The following is a 19,590-nucleotide window of genomic DNA, read 5'->3' as shown; positions in this document are numbered from 1 at the left end:
TGTGTGTGTGTGTGTGTGTGTGTATGTGTGTGTGTGTGTGTGTGTGTGTGTGTGTGTGTGTGTGTGTGTGTGTGTGTGTGTGTGTATATGTATATATATGTACAGTGGTATGTAAAAGTTTGGGCACCCCTGATAATTTTCATGATTTTCCTTTATAAATCATTGGTTGTCTGGATCAGAAATTTCAGTTAAATTTATCACATAGCAGATGAGCACACTGATAATTGAGAAGTGAAATGAAGTTATTAGTATTTACAGAAAGTGTGCAATAATTATTTAAACAAAATTAGACGGGTGCATAAATTTGGGCACCCTTGTCATTTTATTGATTTGAATACATTTAGCACTAATTATTGTAATTATTGACCTCCTTACACAGGTGAATCCAATCATGAGAAAGGGTATTTAAGGTGGCCATTTGTAAATGTTTCCCCTCTTTGCATCTCTTCTAATGAGTGGAACATAGGAACCTCAAAACAACTCTCAAATAACCTGAAAACAAAGCTTGTTCAACATCATGGTTTAGGGGAAGGATACAAAAAGCTATCTCAGAGAATTCAGCTGTCAGTTTCCACTGTGAGGAGCATAGTGAGGAAATGGGAGACCACGGGCATAGTACTAGTTAAGGCCTGAAGTGGCAGGCCAAGAAAAATCTCTGATAAGCTGAAGCAAAGGATGGTGAGAACAGTCATAGTCAACCCACAGACCTACAACATGATCGTGCTGCAGATAGTGTCTCTGTGCATCGTTCAACTATACAGCACAAAGAGATGCTGTATCATGCTGTAATGCAGAGGAAGCTTTTTCTGCGTACACACCACAGAGTTGCTTGAGGTATGCTAAAGCACATTTGGACAAGCCAGCTTCATTTTGGAATAAGGTGCTGTGGACTGATGAAACTAAAATTGAGTTATCTGGATATAAGGGGCGATATGCATGGCAGAAAAAGAACACATCATTCCAAGAAAAACGCTTGCTACCTACAGTAAACTTTGGAGGTGGTTCCATCATGCTGTGTGGCCAGTGCATGTACTGGGAATCTTGTTAAAGTTTCCAGTCCTGGATCTTTCAACAAGACAATGACCCTCAACACTGCTTCAAATCTTCTAAGGCATTCATGCAGAGGAACTAGTACAACGTTCTGGAATGACCATCTCAGTCCCCAGACCTGAATATTATTGAAAATCTGTGGTGTGATTTTTAAGCGAGCTGTCCATGCTCAGAAACCAACAAACCTGAGATGTTTTGTGAAGAAGAATGGTCCAAAATACCTTCAGCCAGAATCCAGACTCTCACTGGAAGCTATAGTCTCCTAACTTTGATCAATGCTTGTCTTAGATCAGGGTCTGTTCCAGCTGCTTTTAAACATGCTGTGGTTCGACCTCTTCTTAAAAAACCTCACCTGGACTCATCAGTTTTATCCAATTTTAGACCTGTGTCTTCTGCCATTTCTATCTAAGGTTTTAGAAAAGGTTGTCTTTTTACAGTTACAATCATTTTTAGAAGACAGTCTCATCCTTGAAAAATTCCAATCTGGGTTTAGATCACGACACAGCACTGAGTCAGCACTTTTAAAAGTTCATAATGACATCACTTTGTCGGTGGATGCAGGGAATCCTGCTGTGCTGGTTCTGTTGGACCTCACAGCAGCCTTTGATACTGTGGATCACACAGTATTGTTTCCCGGTTGGAACATTTTATTGGTATTCATGGTACTGCACTTAAGTGGTTTAGATCATATTTGGCTGAAAGGAGCTTTTCTGTCATGATTGGGGACCTCTCCTCATCAACTGTTCATCTGTCTTGTGCCGCAGGGTTCTGTCCTTGGGCCGATTCTATTTTCTTTGTACATTCTGCCATTGGGGTCAGTTATAACCCAGCACAACCTGTCCTTTCATTGTTATGCAGATGATCTGCAAATCTATCTGCCTGTGAGGACTAATGGGAGTGATGCTTCATCATTATTTAATTGTATTCGTGATGTAAAGCAGTGGCTGTCCCAAAACTTCCTTTACCTGAATGTTGGTAAAACTGAGATCATGGTATTTGAGTGCACTGGCATACCAAATGTGGTAACACCAAATTTTGGTGCTTTGGCTAACTATGTAAAACCAGCTGTCAAGAATTTGGGAGTGATATTTGACAGCTGTTTGAGGTTTGATTAACAGATAAATTCTGTTGTCAAAGCAAGTTTTTTCCAACTTCGCCTTTTGGCTAAAATAAAGCACTTTCTCAGTAGACATGATCTTGAGACAGCCATTCATGCTTTCATCAGCTCCAGACTTGATTATTGTAATGCACTTTATTCGGGCATTAATCAGTCGTCTATTGCACGTCTCCAGTTGGTGCAGAATGCTGCTGCTCGTCTTTTAACAAACACTTTTAGACATGAGCATATTACACCCGTCCTGTACTCACCCCACTGGCTTCCAGTTCGTTTTAAAATTTTAATGTTTAATTTGTTTTAAAAGCTATTTATGGCCTTGCACCTCCCTACTTGTCTGAAATTTTAACTTTGCGCACCTACAGTAGGACATTAAGGGTGTCTGGCCAGCTTTACTTAGATGTTCCAAGGTCAAGATATAAACGCTGGGGTGATCATGCTTTCGCGGTAGCTGGCCCCAGACTGTGGAATGAGCTACCTCTTGAGTTACGTACTATTCCTGACCTAGCACTTTTAAAATCTAAGTTAAAGACTTATTTATTTAAACTTAGTGGGGAGGTGACATGTTCTGTTATTTTTATGTTCTTTTTTATGTGTTGTAAAATTTTATTTTATGTGTTTTATTTTTGTAAATTTGTGTTTTTAATGTTAAGCACTTTGGACACCAGTCGGTGCTGTAAAGCGCTTTATAAATAAATGTTGATTGATTGATTGATATATAGGAAGCATTTAGAGGCTGTTATTTCTACAAAAGGAGGATCTACTAAATATTGCTGTATTCTTTCTGTTGGGGTGCCCAAATTTATGCACCTGCCTAATTTTGTTTAAAGAATTATTGCACACTTTCTGTAAGTCCTAGAAACTTCATTTCACTTCACAATATCACTGTGTTTTTCTCCTATATGATATATTTAACTGAAATTGCTGATCCAAACAACCAATGATTTATAAAGGAAAATCATGGAAATCATCAGGGGAGCCCAAACGTTTAAATACAACTCTGTGTGTGTGTATGTGTGTGTGTATATGTATATATATATATATATATATATTCTGATAACAACTGATTTTTCAATTATTTGTGTTAAAGAGTTTTACGTCATTACTTGTTTGGACTCTAAACAGTCCCGTGTGGGTCCTTTTGATTTGTTCGTGAAGTTGTGGAGGCGACAAGCCGCATTAAGGATTCAGACTCCAGTGTCAGCTGTACCCCCATCACAGCATGCAATTGTTCATTGTGAAACCTGCCCCAGATGAACAGTACTTCTTAAGGATCAGTGACAAACACAGACATACTCACACACCACCGTCTGCGTGCACGGTCACAAAGTAACCCGATTCCTCCCACAGGCACGCTTGAATAATGCAGGAAGGATTTGCTGCTCACACCTGTTGGAGTCCCATGACGCCGTTACTGACCCAGTGATGGTGTTGTGTTCCTATCAGCAGGACGAAGGCTCAGATGCCTCATATCTACTTTGAAATGGTGCGAAAGACTTGAAAACCTATTTAAAGATCAGTAGGTGTCTTAGAAAACAGATTGTTTGTCGATAAAAGTATCACAAGAGTGTTGAGGTGTCCCTTTCAACGGAAACTAGCTGTTGCTCGCCACATCGCCATTCCTTCAAATGTGGGAGAATCACCATGAACCTTTCAGGTGCTGATGTGGCAAGTCACAGTGATGTCACTGCCCCCCCCCCGCGCTTCCAAAAAGCAAACGAAAGAAACAAAAACAAACAAACAAAAACAGAAGTGGGGGAGAGCAACAGAATCACATTATTTCTAAGCCTAGGCATGCACCCTGTAACATGCAGTGAGTTAATAAACACATAAATGAGTCCACCCCCTGCAGGTTGCCAACACAATAACTCAAAAATCAATAAATGATATCATGTTATAACTCGCCACATTAAAATGGTACAATATGAAGATACGATTCAATGTACATTCACTTTGATGCATGAGACTGATACAAAAAGAAGCTTTGATTTGCTTATGCAATGTTAACTGCATCATAGATCTGTGTGCTACCTGCATGGCATGTGGGGTATCTTATCACATGCATGAGTAGGAGTAGGTGTGATTCAAGTTACATGCAGCATGAAATTAGCTTGTTTGTCAGTTTCTTTCATTTTGAAATAAGTATTTTTGCTTGCTTGTTTGTTTTTTTACCTGGATGCATCACTTCTGTCTATTTTTCACTACAATCTTCAATATCTGTTTTCAGCACGCTCTGTAACCAGTATTATCTTGCTGAAAAGGTGTGTATATGAGAATATGACCAATTTAATGAGCTTTTAGCTGTTTAGCTACCTGCTTCCGTACCAACAGTTCCAATAGTAATGCTGTTGTCGCCGACCAAATGGTCCCCCCTAAAAATCGGTCTGCGCATGCATCATTTCTGAGCGTCAGTCGCGGTTCACCGATTATCACCTCGTTTCTGCTTAAAACTGCACTCCAGTCATCATCTATCTCAGCGACAGATATCCGAAGCTTTTGTACAACAATCATTTCCACATAAATTCAGCATTATTTCATCAGAAAAGATGGAGGAAGTGATTGGAGCGTGGCAGCAGCAGCCAGACGAGCTGCTGTTTCTGTCATGGTGCGTGCCACAGAAGGTGGTTGGACACAAATGCCGACTCACAGACAGAACTTAGGGTTAGCAAAAAAAGGCTTTATCAAATATACTAGCAAGGATTCGGTACACAGTGTATCAGTCAGTGAGGCGGAGGTACAGACAGACGTAATGCTAAGGCATGGTCCAACAAAACAAGCAGGCTTCAGGTACACAGTGTGGAGGAGTTCAAAGGCAAGGCAGAGGCAAGGTCGAAAATGAGCAAGGTCAAAATACAGGCAGGCAATCAAACGTGGTCAAAAACAAGGCTGTGAGAAGGGCTGGAACGACGACAAAAAGTGTGACGAACTGGCAGGGAAGTGGTGAACTGAAGCTGCTTAAATAAGGGTGGAGGTGATTAGAGGAACTAGACACAGGTGTGGGGAACATTCTGGAAGGAGGTGTGGCTGGATGAAACAAAGATGAGGGAAGCAGGTGCAAGATGCAGTGGAGACAACACAAAGTGGAGTGATGTAAGACACAGACACATGAGCCAGAGTAAAGAGCGTGAGTGGGTGAATACACTAAACAGAGAGAATCAGACTGAGTGACAAAGACACGAGGCAGGTGCAGTGACGAGGAGTGAGAACACAAACAAATGGAAGAGAGGGAAAACAGAGAACAAAGGTCAAACCGAAACTGAGGACTATGAACAGAACATGAGAACTAAAAAGCGAACCATCAGATAATAAGTAAAGATAACCAGATGGCAAAACAAACAACTAGACAAAATCATGAACAGAAAACAAAACCCGATACTACAGCATAACTGATAAAATCAGAAATGAGATGAACAAAATAAACCAGTGATCAACTGATGATAAACAATGAAAACACAACCTGGCAGAACAAACTAGAATGGAACTGAACTATGGCAAGAGTATGAAAAGAAACAGTGACAAAGCAAAACAGCACAGAAAATAAACAAGTGACCAAAAGAACTAATAAATCAAAGCTGGAGCAGACAATGAGAAAAAGAAAGGAGGCAAAAATGGGATCAAAACCCTGGAGCCGGGCTGAAACCTGATAGTACTCCCCTCCCAGGTGGATGTCCCCCGACGGCCGCACAACCCCAGAAACGGCACACAGACACCGGGCAGAAGGCGGGGGACCCAGGACGGGGGACAAACAGAGACATAGGTAGCACAAAAACCCCTACAAGACCGGGGACCCCAAGGTTGACTTACTACCCGACCGAAAAGAGATAAGGGACCCACCGAGCAGAAGTCGGCCACAAGGCCACACTCAGCGGAGGTCAGCCACAAGGTGTTACCTGTTGCATGAATAAGTCGGGGAGCCAGCCACGAGACCAGTTCAGGGTCACGTGCGAGCCCGGAGGTCGGCCATGAGACTGAGTGGGCAAAGTGACAAAGTCATGGCAAGGACAGGGATCAGACACAAGAAGTAAAAATTTGGAAAAACAAAAACTACGTAGGGCAACAGAGGAATGGAGAGAATTAAGAAACCTGATCACTGAACTAAAAAAGAGGTGAACCAGAGTCAAAATAGCTGCTGCTTTCATGGCACCTCCGTCATTTCAAAGCGTCAGTAGCGACTCAGATTATCACCTTGTTTCTGCTTAAAACGACCTAATTTCTGCTTAAAACTGACTTTAGAATGATTTAAGAGGTTTTACTTTGTCATCTGATAGTTAATAATCCCATTATTCCCTTTGATCGCAGTCTCAGACGAGCTGCTGTGGTCCGAAATGACACATTTGCCATGGAGGCAAGGCGGACCAGTTTTTAGGGGGGACCATTTGTTCGCCAACACCGGTGTTGCCGACTGAACGGTCTCCCACTGATGACGCGATTCACGGATTAACACCTCGTTTCTGCTTCAAACTGCACTCCAATCATCATCTCAGCGACGGCTATCTGAAGCTTTTGTACAATCATTTTCACATAATTTCAGCATTATTTCATCATAAAAGGCAGTGGAAGCGATCAGAGAGCCACGACTAACCAAGCTGCTAGCTGACGCGTTCACTGTGCATCGGACGTTTTAATGCATCATGGAATTTCGCAGATGTTCTGCTAAAAACTGCCTTTTTTCTGCTTCAAACTGACTTTAGAATGATTTAAGAGGTTTTACCTTTATCATCTGATGGTTAATAATCCGATTAATCCATTTGATTGCTTTGGGTGAAGAGACTCTATCTCAGACATGCTGCTGTGGTCTGAAATGACATGCACAGATGCAAAAGGCGGATCGATTTTTAGGGGCGGACCGTTTGGTCTGAGACACCGGCTCTGAGTGCTCTGCAGATCAACTAATCGTTGTTTGTTTGTTTGTTTTTTATTTCCTTGTTTTTTCTTTTGGTCATCAGCAAGTATGTTTTCTTTTTTGGGGGAGGGGGGATTTCTTAATGACACAAGTAGCTGTTCAAGTGTGAAAGAACCCCATAAGATTTCTGAGTTCTATGATGTAAAGACACTTTTTATGCCGTAGGGGAGCATCAGTGTTCATGTTGCATTTCTCCAGGCAATGTTAAAGAAAGGATTCCCTGCTTTTGTCTTTCTGCAGCTGGGTTTGCAGCGTTGTCATGGTGTTGGGATCCTGGGCTTCAACTCATCTGAATGGTTCATATCCAACATCGGTGCCATTTTAGCAGGGTAGGTGTCGCATTTCAAGATGACTTTTTTTTAAAAATAGGCTTGTGAAAGGGATTTTTTTTTTACCATATACAGTTGTGCTCTTAAGTTTACATACCCTGGCAGAATTTTGTCATTATGATTTAAAAAATGTAAACACAGTTGTTTGACAATAAATGGCTTTACCCAACCACCATCTATGAGTATAAATAAAAGGGTTTGTGTTATCATTCATATTCTCTGAAAAATGGCCCCCCCAAAAAAAAAAATCTAAAATTCAGGGCATGTAAACTTCTGAGCACAACTGTATTTGTTCATATTGATTAGACATTAGACAGTTTTCCACATTGATTTGCATTACTGGCTTTTAAATGATATATTTGAAAGTGGCTTGCTAGTTTGTTCAAATTACGATCTGCTATAATTTTCACATTATAGAGGATTAAATATATCACTGTTGAAAATCGCGCTTAAAAATAGTCTAAGTGTAAAAATAGTCTGGTGCCAAAATTGTAAATGTTGACAGTGACACCTACAGGCAAACGTGAGGAAAAAGATGGCAAATGGTCTTACTTTGGAAAATGGCAGATTTGGAATCAGCACACTCAAACTGACAAACTGTATCTGTCCTCTGGTGACCTTGAGAGGTCATCGAACTTTCAGATTGCTGCATTAAACTTTAATATGTGGTTGCGACAGTAAAATATTTTTTACTATCAAAATGTTATTTAAATATCACACTTTTAGTATCATGTATTTTAAATACACAATCTAAATGTTATTTCATCATTTTGGAACCCTATTTGACCCATGGTGACCTTGAGAGATCATCTAACTGCTAGCTCATGTAGCAGTTTGACTACGTTACATCTACTCTGCCTTGTTTCTACTTACAAATACATGGCAACTACATGCAGCAGTGCATTGAAGCTTGTTTTTCTTGCATGTACATTTACCAAATATGCAATGAGTTGTACATGTAACCAAACTGACAAGCCTTTGTGGTACAGAAGGTATTGAGGTCATTACTGGCACGAGTGCACCGCTCTGTTTTCCATCCCATGGTCTGTGGCGGAGGCAGCACAGGTTGCTGTTGGTCTGCTTGGTTCTACACAGGTGCTTGGTAATGTGCTCTCTGTATGTGAAAAGACAGGGCATCATGAGTTGGTGGTAAGGTTTCTGTTAAATGTGTCTGAGCAGAGTGTTACCCGTGCTCTGTCTGACGAAATGCAGTCAGTCTTAAAGACTTTGCAGATGAATGACTCTGCACCAGAACAGGTGTGGTCTCTAAGATTCCCTTTGCCAAGGTTTGACAGGAGGTTGTAACACTCCTTGAATGTTTTAAAGCAGGATTTCTTGCAGTGACCAGCTAGAAATGATGTGGTGTCACAACCTGTGATAGCATGAAATGCTGGATGTACACTGAGTACATCATCTCCAAGATTCACTGCTAGTGTGTGAATGGGGATGTACTTCAGTTTCTTCACTGTTCTTGCAGGACTTCTTGTTGAAGTGAGTGATGCAACAATTTGAATATGAGATATACAATGCTATATATTATAACCACCAGCTATTCACTGTATAAAGTACATACAAACTAAACCTAACTACCAATATACATATTTACATATGTACAGTACTGGACAGAATATCCACACTACTACAGCAGAATGAAAATCACAGACCCATATTGACTCTGCCATTTCTCATTTCTACTGTTGTCAAAGACTTATGCATATATACATACAATGATATATATATCATACACACCAGCTATTTACTGGACAAACTAATAACAAAGCCTTAATTCTAGTATCCGTTTTTATATATGAAGAGTACTTGAGGGAAATATCCACACTACTACAGCAGAATGAAAGTCACAGACCCATATTGACTCGGCCATTTCTCATTTCTACTATTGTGAAAGACTTTAGCTATGAAGTGATAATCAAAAGTCCTTCTGAAGTGAAGTTGCACAAAGATTCATATTGAAACACATTGAAAACATGGTCAAGCCTGGATTAAAAGTCATACCTGCAGGACGAATTTCGTAATCATTCAAGGTCACAAAAGGTCAGTTAAGGTATTTTTATAGACATTTAAAATAAGATATCTAAACTTGAGACATTTCGAAAATGATTAGCAACTCAAATTAAAGTTCAATGGAGCAATCTGAAAGGTTGGTGACCTCTCAAGGTCACTAGAGGTCAAGCACATCCTGGAAAATTGGTGATTTAAATTTGAAATATTCAAATATGGAAAATTTGACAATTATGTAAGCATTTTGTGGATTTTGAATGAGCTCAGATTGATAATTCATGCTCAAAGTGGGACTTTTAGTCAGGTCAACAGGTACAAAGTTCAGTGACCTCTCAAGGTCACCAGAGGACAGTTACAGTTTGGCAAATGGCAGATTTGGAATCAGCACACCCAACTTGACAAAGTAAGACCATTAGCCAATTTTTTCTTACATTTGCCTGTATTTCTTTAAATGAAGCCCTTCTCTCATTTTGGCACCAGTCGAAAACATACGGTGGAGCAAAACTTACTTTTGAACCCATTTTAAATGTCTTTTAAAGGTGGGCAAAGATAATTTTTTGAAGAAAAAAAAAAAGTCTTTTCAACAGAAATGGTCACTGGGAGTAGTCAGTGATGAGTAGGAGGTGTATAGACACGCCCCTTTATGTTAACTGGCCTCAGTTGCCATGGGATGGGAAAAATAGGATGTAATTATCTTATGTTATTTTTGACGCATTGAGCAGTTGTTGGTTAAACGTCCTATTGGCACAAACATTTTGTGTTATTTGTACTTCCATTGTGTTGTGGAGCTTTGCAGAGTGTTTTGGATGTATTTGTTAATTTGTAACACACACACACACACACATTATTTCTGTGTTTAGAACATGTTTTTGGTGCCTCTGCTTGCTGTAGGAATGATGGAGGTGGTTTTGTCTGTCTGTTGATGGTCTCTCTGTCTTATGAAGCAGTATGATGGAGGTCACTGTTGGTACAGGTTGTTGCTGTTGGGCAGGATGTTGTTAAACTCATCTGTAGGAAAATCTGCTGCACTTGACTCCTTTTGGAGACATATTCTGTGGGTGCACACGCCTGATCCTGTCAGATCTCAGATGCTAAGCAGAGTGGGTCTTGGTTAGTACTTGGATGGGGGATCTAGACCAGGGGCTGTGTCTGTTTCTCCAGGTAAAACCTGTGCCACATCCCGATGCCATGTGCTGTATCTGCTGTGGTGACCCTGACAACCAAAAGTCCAACAACAGTCCGTGGGTGCAGACGTGTGGGAATAAGAATTTGAAGCTGCTGAGCTGTCAAACCAGTCAGATTTACATTGTTGCTGGACCAAAAAATGATGACCTGTGATGCAGAGACATCTGCTTTCTGATCTCACCCACAAACCGGCAGCTGAAACAGCAGGAATCATCGTCTGAGATGGAGCCTGTCGGTGAACATGAAAGAGAAGCTCAACTCCTTCTCGTGTGTGTGTGTTGCAGCGGGTTTGCTGTGGGCATCTACACGACCAACTCTCCTGAAGCGTGTCAGTATGTTGCTGAGAACTGCAAGGCCAGTGTTATTGTGGTGGAGAACCACAAACAGCTGCAGAAGGTCCTCCAGGTGAGCACACAAGCAGTTCCAGTAAAGCCTGCGGGCCGCTGGGAGCTGAGAGCACGCGTACAGATAATCAGGAAACATGCTGATCTGCTCTCACTTTCCAGTGAGGGTGAAGGCTTTATCTTCCATCATGTTGCCAGGTTTTGCTCATCATTATTTTGAAGGCAGGATTCCTACAAACCTGATGCAGAGATGTTCTGTAAATATTGGTGAAGCTGAAGCATCTATCAGTGAGATTTTATCTGTATAAACTTCACTGGACACAACTTCTATTTTGGCAGTAAGATTACATATAAAATATACATAAAATCTATGACCAATAATAATTTTAAAAAGGTTCCAAAAGTAGGAGTCTTAATTCATAGTTCAAATAAATCATCTCTCAGGGCTTTGATTGAGCCTGTATTTGTCTCTTAATTGTCAGAAAATGTCATTGTTAGAGAGACTCAGTGCAAGAGTGACATAAATTGGTGCAGAATGAGGTGCCAAACTCTGTACTCTGAACATTCCTGGATCAGTTCTTGAGTCCAAGAGATCTCTTCTGTGTTCTGTTTCTCTACTTCATGTCTTGTTTTTATTATGCTAAAGTGCATAGAGTACTCTATGTAAAAGTACATAGAATACTATGTTGTTTAATCGTCAAATTTGTTATACAGTAATATATTACTGATTATTATGTTGTTAATAATACAACTCCAATTCCAATAAAGTTGGGACGTTGTGTAAAATGTAAATAAAAACAGAATGCAATGACGTGCAAATCCTCTTAAACCTGTATTCAATTGAATACACCACAAAGACCACAAAAAGAGTGCAGGTACTACACTGGCCTGCCTACAGTCCAGACCTGTCGCCCATTGAAAATGTATGGTGCATTACGAAGTGCAAAATATGACAACAGAGACCCCGGACCGTTGAACAACTGAAGTCGTACATCAAGCACAAATGGGAAAGAATTCCACCTACAAAGCTTCAACAATTAGTGTCCTCAGTTCCCAGACACTTATTGTGTGCTGTTAGAAGGAAAGGTGATGTAACACAGCGGTAAACATACCACTGCCCCAGCTTTTTTTGAAACGTGTTGCAGGCATCCATTTAAAAATGAGCAAATATTTGCACAAAAACAATAAAGTTCATCAGTTTGAACATTAAATATCTTGTCTTTGTGGTGTATTCAATTGAATATAGGTTGAAGAGGATTTGCAAATCATTGTATTCTGTTTTTATTTACATTTTACACGACGTCCCAACTTCATTGGAATTGTAATAAATTAATTCTTATTTTTATTGTTGCTGTTGATGTTATTGGTAAAACAAGGGGAAAAAAATTGTCATTACATTTTTGTCACATCACTTTTTTAATTCAACCAACAACCTAAAATAAAAATTAGAATTTAGTCATATGAAGCAGAGAAAATGAACAAATATTTAACATTTTTAAAAATCAAATAGTCAAAATAGCTGATTATTTTTTCCGTTTGTCGGATGTGAATTTATCATAACAGATTCCGTGTTTGTGTGTAGATTGAAGATAAGCTGCCGCACCTGAAAGCCATCGTCCAGTACAAAGATGCTCTAAAAGAGAAGAAACCAAATCTGTACACAGTAAGGATGCACTGGATTTTGACACATCCAAACACAAAATGTTGTTCAAAAAGCATCAGAGTTTTCTTTGTCTGCTGCAGTGGGCGGAGTTTATGGAGCTTGGACGTAATGAGCCAGACACGCCGCTTGACAAGATCATTGCCAACCAGAAGCCCAACCAGTGCTGTTCACTGATCTACACATCAGGGACCACAGGCCAGCCCAAAGGAGTCATGCTCAGCCATGACAATGTGAGTAAAGGGGGAAATGTGCAGGTGCGACTGTTAGTCAGTCAGTCAATGCATTTTGAGTGCTGTGCTCGGGGTTAAAGGGCAAACTGTGCAAATTCTGTTTTTGTGCATCATGTCCACTTAAATATAGTTGAAGCATCAGTTAATCATCTTCACAGTCTTGTGGTTCTGTCCCTGTACTTGTACAAGCTGTCCTGCCATAAACTAACTTTAGGTTGGAAACAGCTCGTTGTTGACATCTGTGACATATGTCACAGACACTCCTGATTGTGTTGTAAGACAGACCCACTGAGCCAGACTCTGCTGTGTAAAAAAAAAAGTCACACTACCTGCAGAAGAGACACACCCACATTCCCCAAAAAAGGGGGTATGGCCAAGAGCAGCTCTCTTCCATTTAAAGCTATCAGCACAGAAAGTTTTTTTTTTTCCTCAAAGACCTGGAAATGGATTTTGTTAGGGGATACACTCAATCTGTGGGGTGTTTTTGGCTGTAAATTTTAACACCAGTTTTTAAAAACCCCATTTAAAGTATTTTCTTTCTCAGAAAGTTGCCAAAAGCAGTGATCCTGATGAACTACGAAGCTGTTACATTAGTGTTCATCACTGTTCGTTGGTCGAGGACAACATGTTGAAAACTGAATGCCAAGGTTAACTTTTCTATTACTTATCTGAGCCTGGGTTGCAGCAGCAGCAGACTAGGCAGCTCGTCCTTGCCCAGGCCCTCTAACTCCTCCTGGGGAATCCTGAGGCATTTCCAAGCCAGGTGGGAGATGTAATCCCTGCAGTGTGTCTTGGATTTTCCAGTTGGCTGAGCCTGGTTGACCTCCCTAGGGAGACGACCACCTCAGTTCAATAAGCAACTGCACTACTCTGAGTCCATTCAAAATAGTTGAGCTTCTCACCTTGTCCAGGAGTGTAATTCCATATCTTCAATGGAGGAACCACATTTTTGCCACTTGTACCTAAAACTCATGACCTTAGGTGAGGATAGGAGAGTAAATTGACTGATAAATCAAGAGTCTTGTCTTCGGGCTCAGCTCTTTCTTCGTCACAATGGTCCGGTACAGCTTCCACAGGACCTCAGATGCAGCACTGATCAGCCTATTAATCTCCTGCTCCATCTTATCCTGACTCATAAACAAGATCTTGAGATACTTGAACCAGGGGTGTGATTCTGCTGGACAAATTCAGAAATCCGGCTTTTCAGACCTGAAAATGAGGCTGTCATGAATTGTGCAAATCCACTTTATTTTTTGGGGGGGGTCAGGTGCAGATGGGTTGGTTGGTAAACATACTTGCATGAGGGATTCTGTGAAGGACACGGTGACAGCTAATCAGAGTAGAGAGGCACCGTGATGTCACTGGCTGTTCTTGCTCTGGCTGCTAATCCAACATGACGGAATCCGCTCAGAAACTGCTGCGTTTCTGTGTAAATCTAACATGTTCTCATATATTATGTAAAAGCTAGTGAGAAATAAACACTTCTAAAACTGAAAATGCTGTTTTTGTAACCTGATAACACCTCTGAAGTGATTTACAAGACATCTCGTGGAGGTCAGCGTGCAGGTGCATCACATGCGATCAAAGGTAACTTTGAGCGCAGGTAACAAAAGCCCATGTATGCGCACGCCCTCCTGCAGACACCATTAAAAGGTAAATAAAACACTGGTTATGGCATTCCCCCAGATAAATATGTTCTCTTCATTAAACTGAGCTGTAATTTTACAAAGCGTTTCTAAAATAAACCAACAATATAATGCTTGGATTTCATTCAGAAACTAAATTTTGTCAAAAGTGACCTGGGGCCTTGCATCACACTCAGTCTTAAACCTACCAACAGAGCTACATCGTCCATAAATGGCAGAGATGCAAGTCTTGGGTTACCAAACTGGAAACCCTCCAATCCCTGACCATGAAAATCATGAACAGGATTGTTGACCAGGAGCAGAGTCCTGGTGGAGGCCAAAGTGCACTTATGAAAGTACAAACCAGTTGTTGTGGGGTCCCCCACCCCACACTGCTGTGGTCATGCAGGTTGCCCTTTGATGCACTGCGTCGCCTCACATGCACAGTGTTAACGTGATGCTGTCTCTGCTCATACAGTTGACATGGACGGCGCTCGCCATCAGTCGTCATGTGCGTCTGACGGAAGCTCCTCGGGCTCAGGAGGTCGTGGTCAGCTACCTGCCATTGAGCCACATTGCGGCTCAGATGGTGGACATCTGGATCACCATGAAGGTTGGAGGAGTGACTCACTTTGCTCAGCCAGATGCCCTCAAGGTGAGAAACAAAGTTTATCTTTATGTGAAGTGCACATATATGCACAGGCAAGAGGATTCTGGATTTAAAGACATTCAACTAAACCTTGAAACTAATGAATTTCTTTGTTTTCTATTTTTTTTTCTATTTTCTTCAAAAAACAATTGATTTGTGTTGAAATGCACAAAATAAATAAAATATAACTAGCTGTATCACTTTAGATGATTATTAATTTTGTTAAGCTCAAAGCATTACATGAAACAATTGCTTCAGGCAGGAATTCACTATTTCAAAATGCTCCAAAAAGTAAATGAACCAACTGTGTCATGAAATAAGTATTTTTCACAACACTAGAAACATTTATTTTCAGAACACGATTCTTTGTTTCAAAAATCCCTAAATGCAAACACTTGATTCAGAAATTATTCAGTGTATCAAAATGGTCAAAACTCGAAACAAAACAAATGCTTCAGACATTAATTCACCGTTTCATAATACTTTGCGAACCATCCGTCTCACAAAACAAAACTTTTTTGAAACACTGTAAAAAGTAAATTAAACATTTCTGTCAGAAACTAATTCATTGTTTCAAACTGATTTAAATACTCAGAGGGGTGACCCACTGCTTATAGTGCAGCAGATAAGTGAATATTTACTGAGGGATCCTTCAAATGGTGATGCAAGCACCAAATTTGGCACACATACTCCTTAGACATTACTCTTTTAAAAATGCCGGGTACCCATGTGAACTTTCAATAGGCGGCCAAGAAGGGGTCAATTGAAGTATTACACAGGGGTCAAAATTTATTTTTAAATTTTGACCCCTGTGTAATACTCCAATCATATTGAAAGGTATTCCATATTATTTGTCTGATCATAAAGATTCCAAAAAGGTATAGTTTGGACTATCTGTGAATGAATGTTCCGGAGTTATGGGGTAAAAACAGCAAGAACAGTGACAAAGGTCAATTTCAATTTGTACAGGGGTCAAAAGTTAAAGTTGCTCTAATTTTGGTAAAAAGTGATGCGAATTATTAGTTGGGTGAATACGGTTTTAAAAAGGAATAGTTTGCATCATGTATCATGCTTAGTTATCATGTTACAGGGTAGCATATGTCACATGCCATAGAATCCAATGGATGCTGATATTGTTTAACCTTTACTTTGCAAACCAAGCACACAACACAGTCAAAACTATTCCATTTATTAATCCTATTAGCTCAACCAGTAATTTGCACCACTTTTTACCAAAATTGGAGCAACTTTAACTTTTGACCCCTGTACAAACTGAAATTGACCTTTCTCAGTGTTCTTGCTGTTTTTACCCCATAACTCCAGACCATTCATTCACAGATAGTCCAAACTATACCTTTTTGGACTCTTTATGATCAGACAAATAATATGGAATACCTTTCAATATGATTGGAGCATTTTTAAATTTTGACCCCTGTGTAATACTTCAATTGACCCCTTCTTGGCCGCCTATTGAAAGTTCACGTGGGTACCCGGCATTTTTAAAAGAATAATGTCTAAGGAGTATGTGTGCCAAATTTGGTGCTTGCATCACCATTTGAAGCATTTTTTTCAGTTATCTGCTGCACTATTAGGCCATTCTAACAGTTACAAGGTTTTTACAAATTTTACAAGAATTTCTTAACAAACAGAAGAAATGGGAAACAGAAAAAAAAAAAACAGAAGAGCAGCATTAACAGAGTCTTGAAACTAAAATAGAGTCCACCTTGAGTCTCTAATCCACGTCCAGCACCGCTAGTCTCCAAAGGTATGATCACCAGTCATTGGTGCAGCAAGCAGGACATCTCGAGGTCAGTCCGGCACCCTGGGGTGCAGGGCCAGCATCCATCATGCGTATCGCCAGTGCCGTGGAAAGAGAAAAGGAGCAGAATCAGTCGACTGGAAATAACTGCACCTGACGCATTAATTCACCAGCGGTAGATTGACAGGGAAGCAGAGAGATTACTAAAATGGTCACCGACAGCTAGAACTGTACTTTACTAACAGACTCAGAATTTAGATGTAGTGAGGCTGATACCTGTTCTGTTGCTAATAATGTGAATTAAAAGGAGACAGAACCATTTACTTCAGAATGTGAGTTATTGCTTCAAAATGCTCAAAATACTAACAAACCCTTGATTCAGAAAGTATTTAATATTTGTAAATGCTCAAAAATCAGAAGAAAAAGTTCCTTCAGCAATTAATGCACCCTGTGGCTTGTTTCAAAATGCTTGAAACAATAAATGAAGCAATTGTTTCACCAAATTAATGTTTAATTTTGGCACCATGCAAAAATGGTACATGCAAGTTATTCAGAACACCATTTATTGTTAAGTGTTGTAAATATCAAATAAAACAACTGAGCCAGAAAATGATTCAATAATTTTAAATGATTAAACAGTTGTGGGCACAGTTCCGCTAATCTGCAAACTGCTAATTATCAAAGATAATGTTTTCATTATCGGATTAGCTTTTCAGATAACTTTGAAAACCATCATCAGACTAATTATCTTGGTCTGTTGTTGGTCTGGTAATTTTTAGACCACTTACATATTTTTGCAGATGTGGTAAACAAAGCTGAATAGTTACAAACATCTATGAAATCTAAAATCAGTTAATCACCTACCTGTTAAATGTTTTATAGTATAGATGTGCAGTTCTATCTTCTGTAAACAGAGGAGAGCTGGTTCTAGAAGAAACTGCTCTATCCTCTGCAGGTAAGAGAACTGGTCACAAAAAAGAAAAAAGGCGCATTTCTTTTGACCCCATACTGATATGCTGGCAATATCACCCAAGTCATCCAGAGGCATACAATTTTAACTTATGGTTAAAATTTTAACCAAACTAATTTTGGACAAGTTATTTAAATTATTGTCACATCTGAAGTTTTATAACGTGAAAATTATAATAATAATAATTGATTAATTTATATAGTGCCAAATCACGAGTAATCGCCTCAAGGCGCTTCACAAACATTTAAAAGCAGAATAAAATAAAATAAGATTAAAACACAAGAAAAAAAATTTAACCATAAAAGGTAAAAGAAGTAAAATAAATAAAACGAATAAAAAAAAGACACACAATCATAAAATACGAATGATAAAACAGGGAGAACAGATGTGTCTTCAACCTGGCTTTAAAAGTCTCCACAGAGTACAACTGTTGTATTAGCGCAGGCAGATCATTCCACAGAGCTGGGGCGCGGTGATAAAAAGCTCTGTAACCCGCTGACCTTTTCTTCACCCTCGGGACACACAATAGTCCTGCACCCTGTGAACGCAGAGCCCTTGCCGGCACATAGGACTCAATCAGGCCGGCCAGATAGGGGGGCACCGGTCCGTGAACAATTTTAACACCTTAAAATCCGATCTCAAGGAGACCGGAAGCCAGTGAAGGGATTCCAGAACAGGCGTAATATGATAAAACCTTCTGTCTGGCAGCAGCATTTTGAACCAGTTGAAGACCCCTGATGCTGGACTGTGGTAAACCAGAAAACAAAGCATTACAATAGTCCAGTCTAGAAGAGACAAACGCATGAATCAGAGTCTCAGCATCAGCCATAGACAGGATGGGACGAATCTTTGCTATATTTCTTAGATGAAAGAAAGCAGTCCTTGTAGTGTCCCTAATGTGGAAGTCAGAGGACAACGTAGGATCAAAAATTACCCCAGGGTTCCTCACTTTGTCAGTATGATGTATAACACATGAACCTAGGCTAAGCGCTAGCTGATCAAATTGATGCCGATGTCTTGCTGGACCAAGAACCATCATTTCAGTCTTATCAGAGTTCAAAAGTAGAAAGTTGCTAGACATCCAACTTCTCACTGCTGCGAGACAGTCCTGTAAAGATTTTATGTGGACAGGATTTCCAGCAGCTATCGGCATATACAACTGAGTGTCATCAGCATAGCAACGAAAAGCAACCCCAAAATGCCGCATAATGTTCCCAAGGGGTGCCATATACAGGGAAAAAAGTAGGGGACCCAGAACAGATCCCTGCGGAACCTCGAACTTCATGCCCCTAAAGTCAGAGGTAGTGTCGTTGCACAAAACAGTGAGAACGACCAGACAGATAAGACGTCAGCCACGCAAGAGCCGTTCCAGTAATCCCGAAACAGTTTTCTAGCCTATCAAGTAGAATATGATGATCAACTGTGTCAAACGCAGCACTGAGATCCAGCAACACCAATACTGTAGTAGTATCCGAGTCCATTGCTCGCAGAAGATCATTAACTACTTTAATAAGTGCTGTTTCTGTGGAGTGATGTCTTCTAAAAGCAGACTGCAGTGGCTCAAAAAGGTCATTCTCAGTAAGATAGTCCACAAGCTGCCGTGAAACCACCTTTTCCAGAATTTTAGAGCAGAATGATAGATTTGATATCGGCCTATAATTTTTCAATACACCAGTATCAAGATTAGATTTCTTGAGTAGTGGTTTAACCACTGCAAATTTAAATGAATTTGGAACAGATCCAGAGTTTA

The 19,590-nt window shown here is 40.1% G+C and overlaps 1 protein-coding gene across 2 annotated transcripts in view; it reads left to right on the top strand.

Annotated features, from left to right (window-relative positions):
- Positions 1-19,590, top strand: part of acsbg2 (acyl-CoA synthetase bubblegum family member 2) — a 54,545-nt gene that overhangs the window by 20,818 nt on the left and 14,137 nt on the right. For both annotated transcript variants that reach the window (XM_034180159.1, XM_034180160.1), the window contains exons 5-9: positions 7,308-7,396; positions 10,885-11,005; positions 12,527-12,607; positions 12,688-12,837; positions 14,941-15,117. In XM_034180159.1, the coding sequence (XP_034036050.1) occupies positions 7,308-7,396; positions 10,885-11,005; positions 12,527-12,607; positions 12,688-12,837; positions 14,941-15,117 (618 nt within the window). The remainder of the gene's footprint in view (positions 1-7,307; positions 7,397-10,884; positions 11,006-12,526; positions 12,608-12,687; positions 12,838-14,940; positions 15,118-19,590) is intronic.

Source organism: Thalassophryne amazonica, chromosome 10 (genome assembly GCF_902500255.1).
Source record: "Thalassophryne amazonica chromosome 10, fThaAma1.1, whole genome shotgun sequence".
NCBI lineage: Eukaryota > Metazoa > Chordata > Actinopteri > Batrachoidiformes > Batrachoididae > Thalassophryne > Thalassophryne amazonica.
Note: the sequence above shows the minus strand (reverse complement) of the source record. Positions and strands in the feature narration are given on the sequence as shown.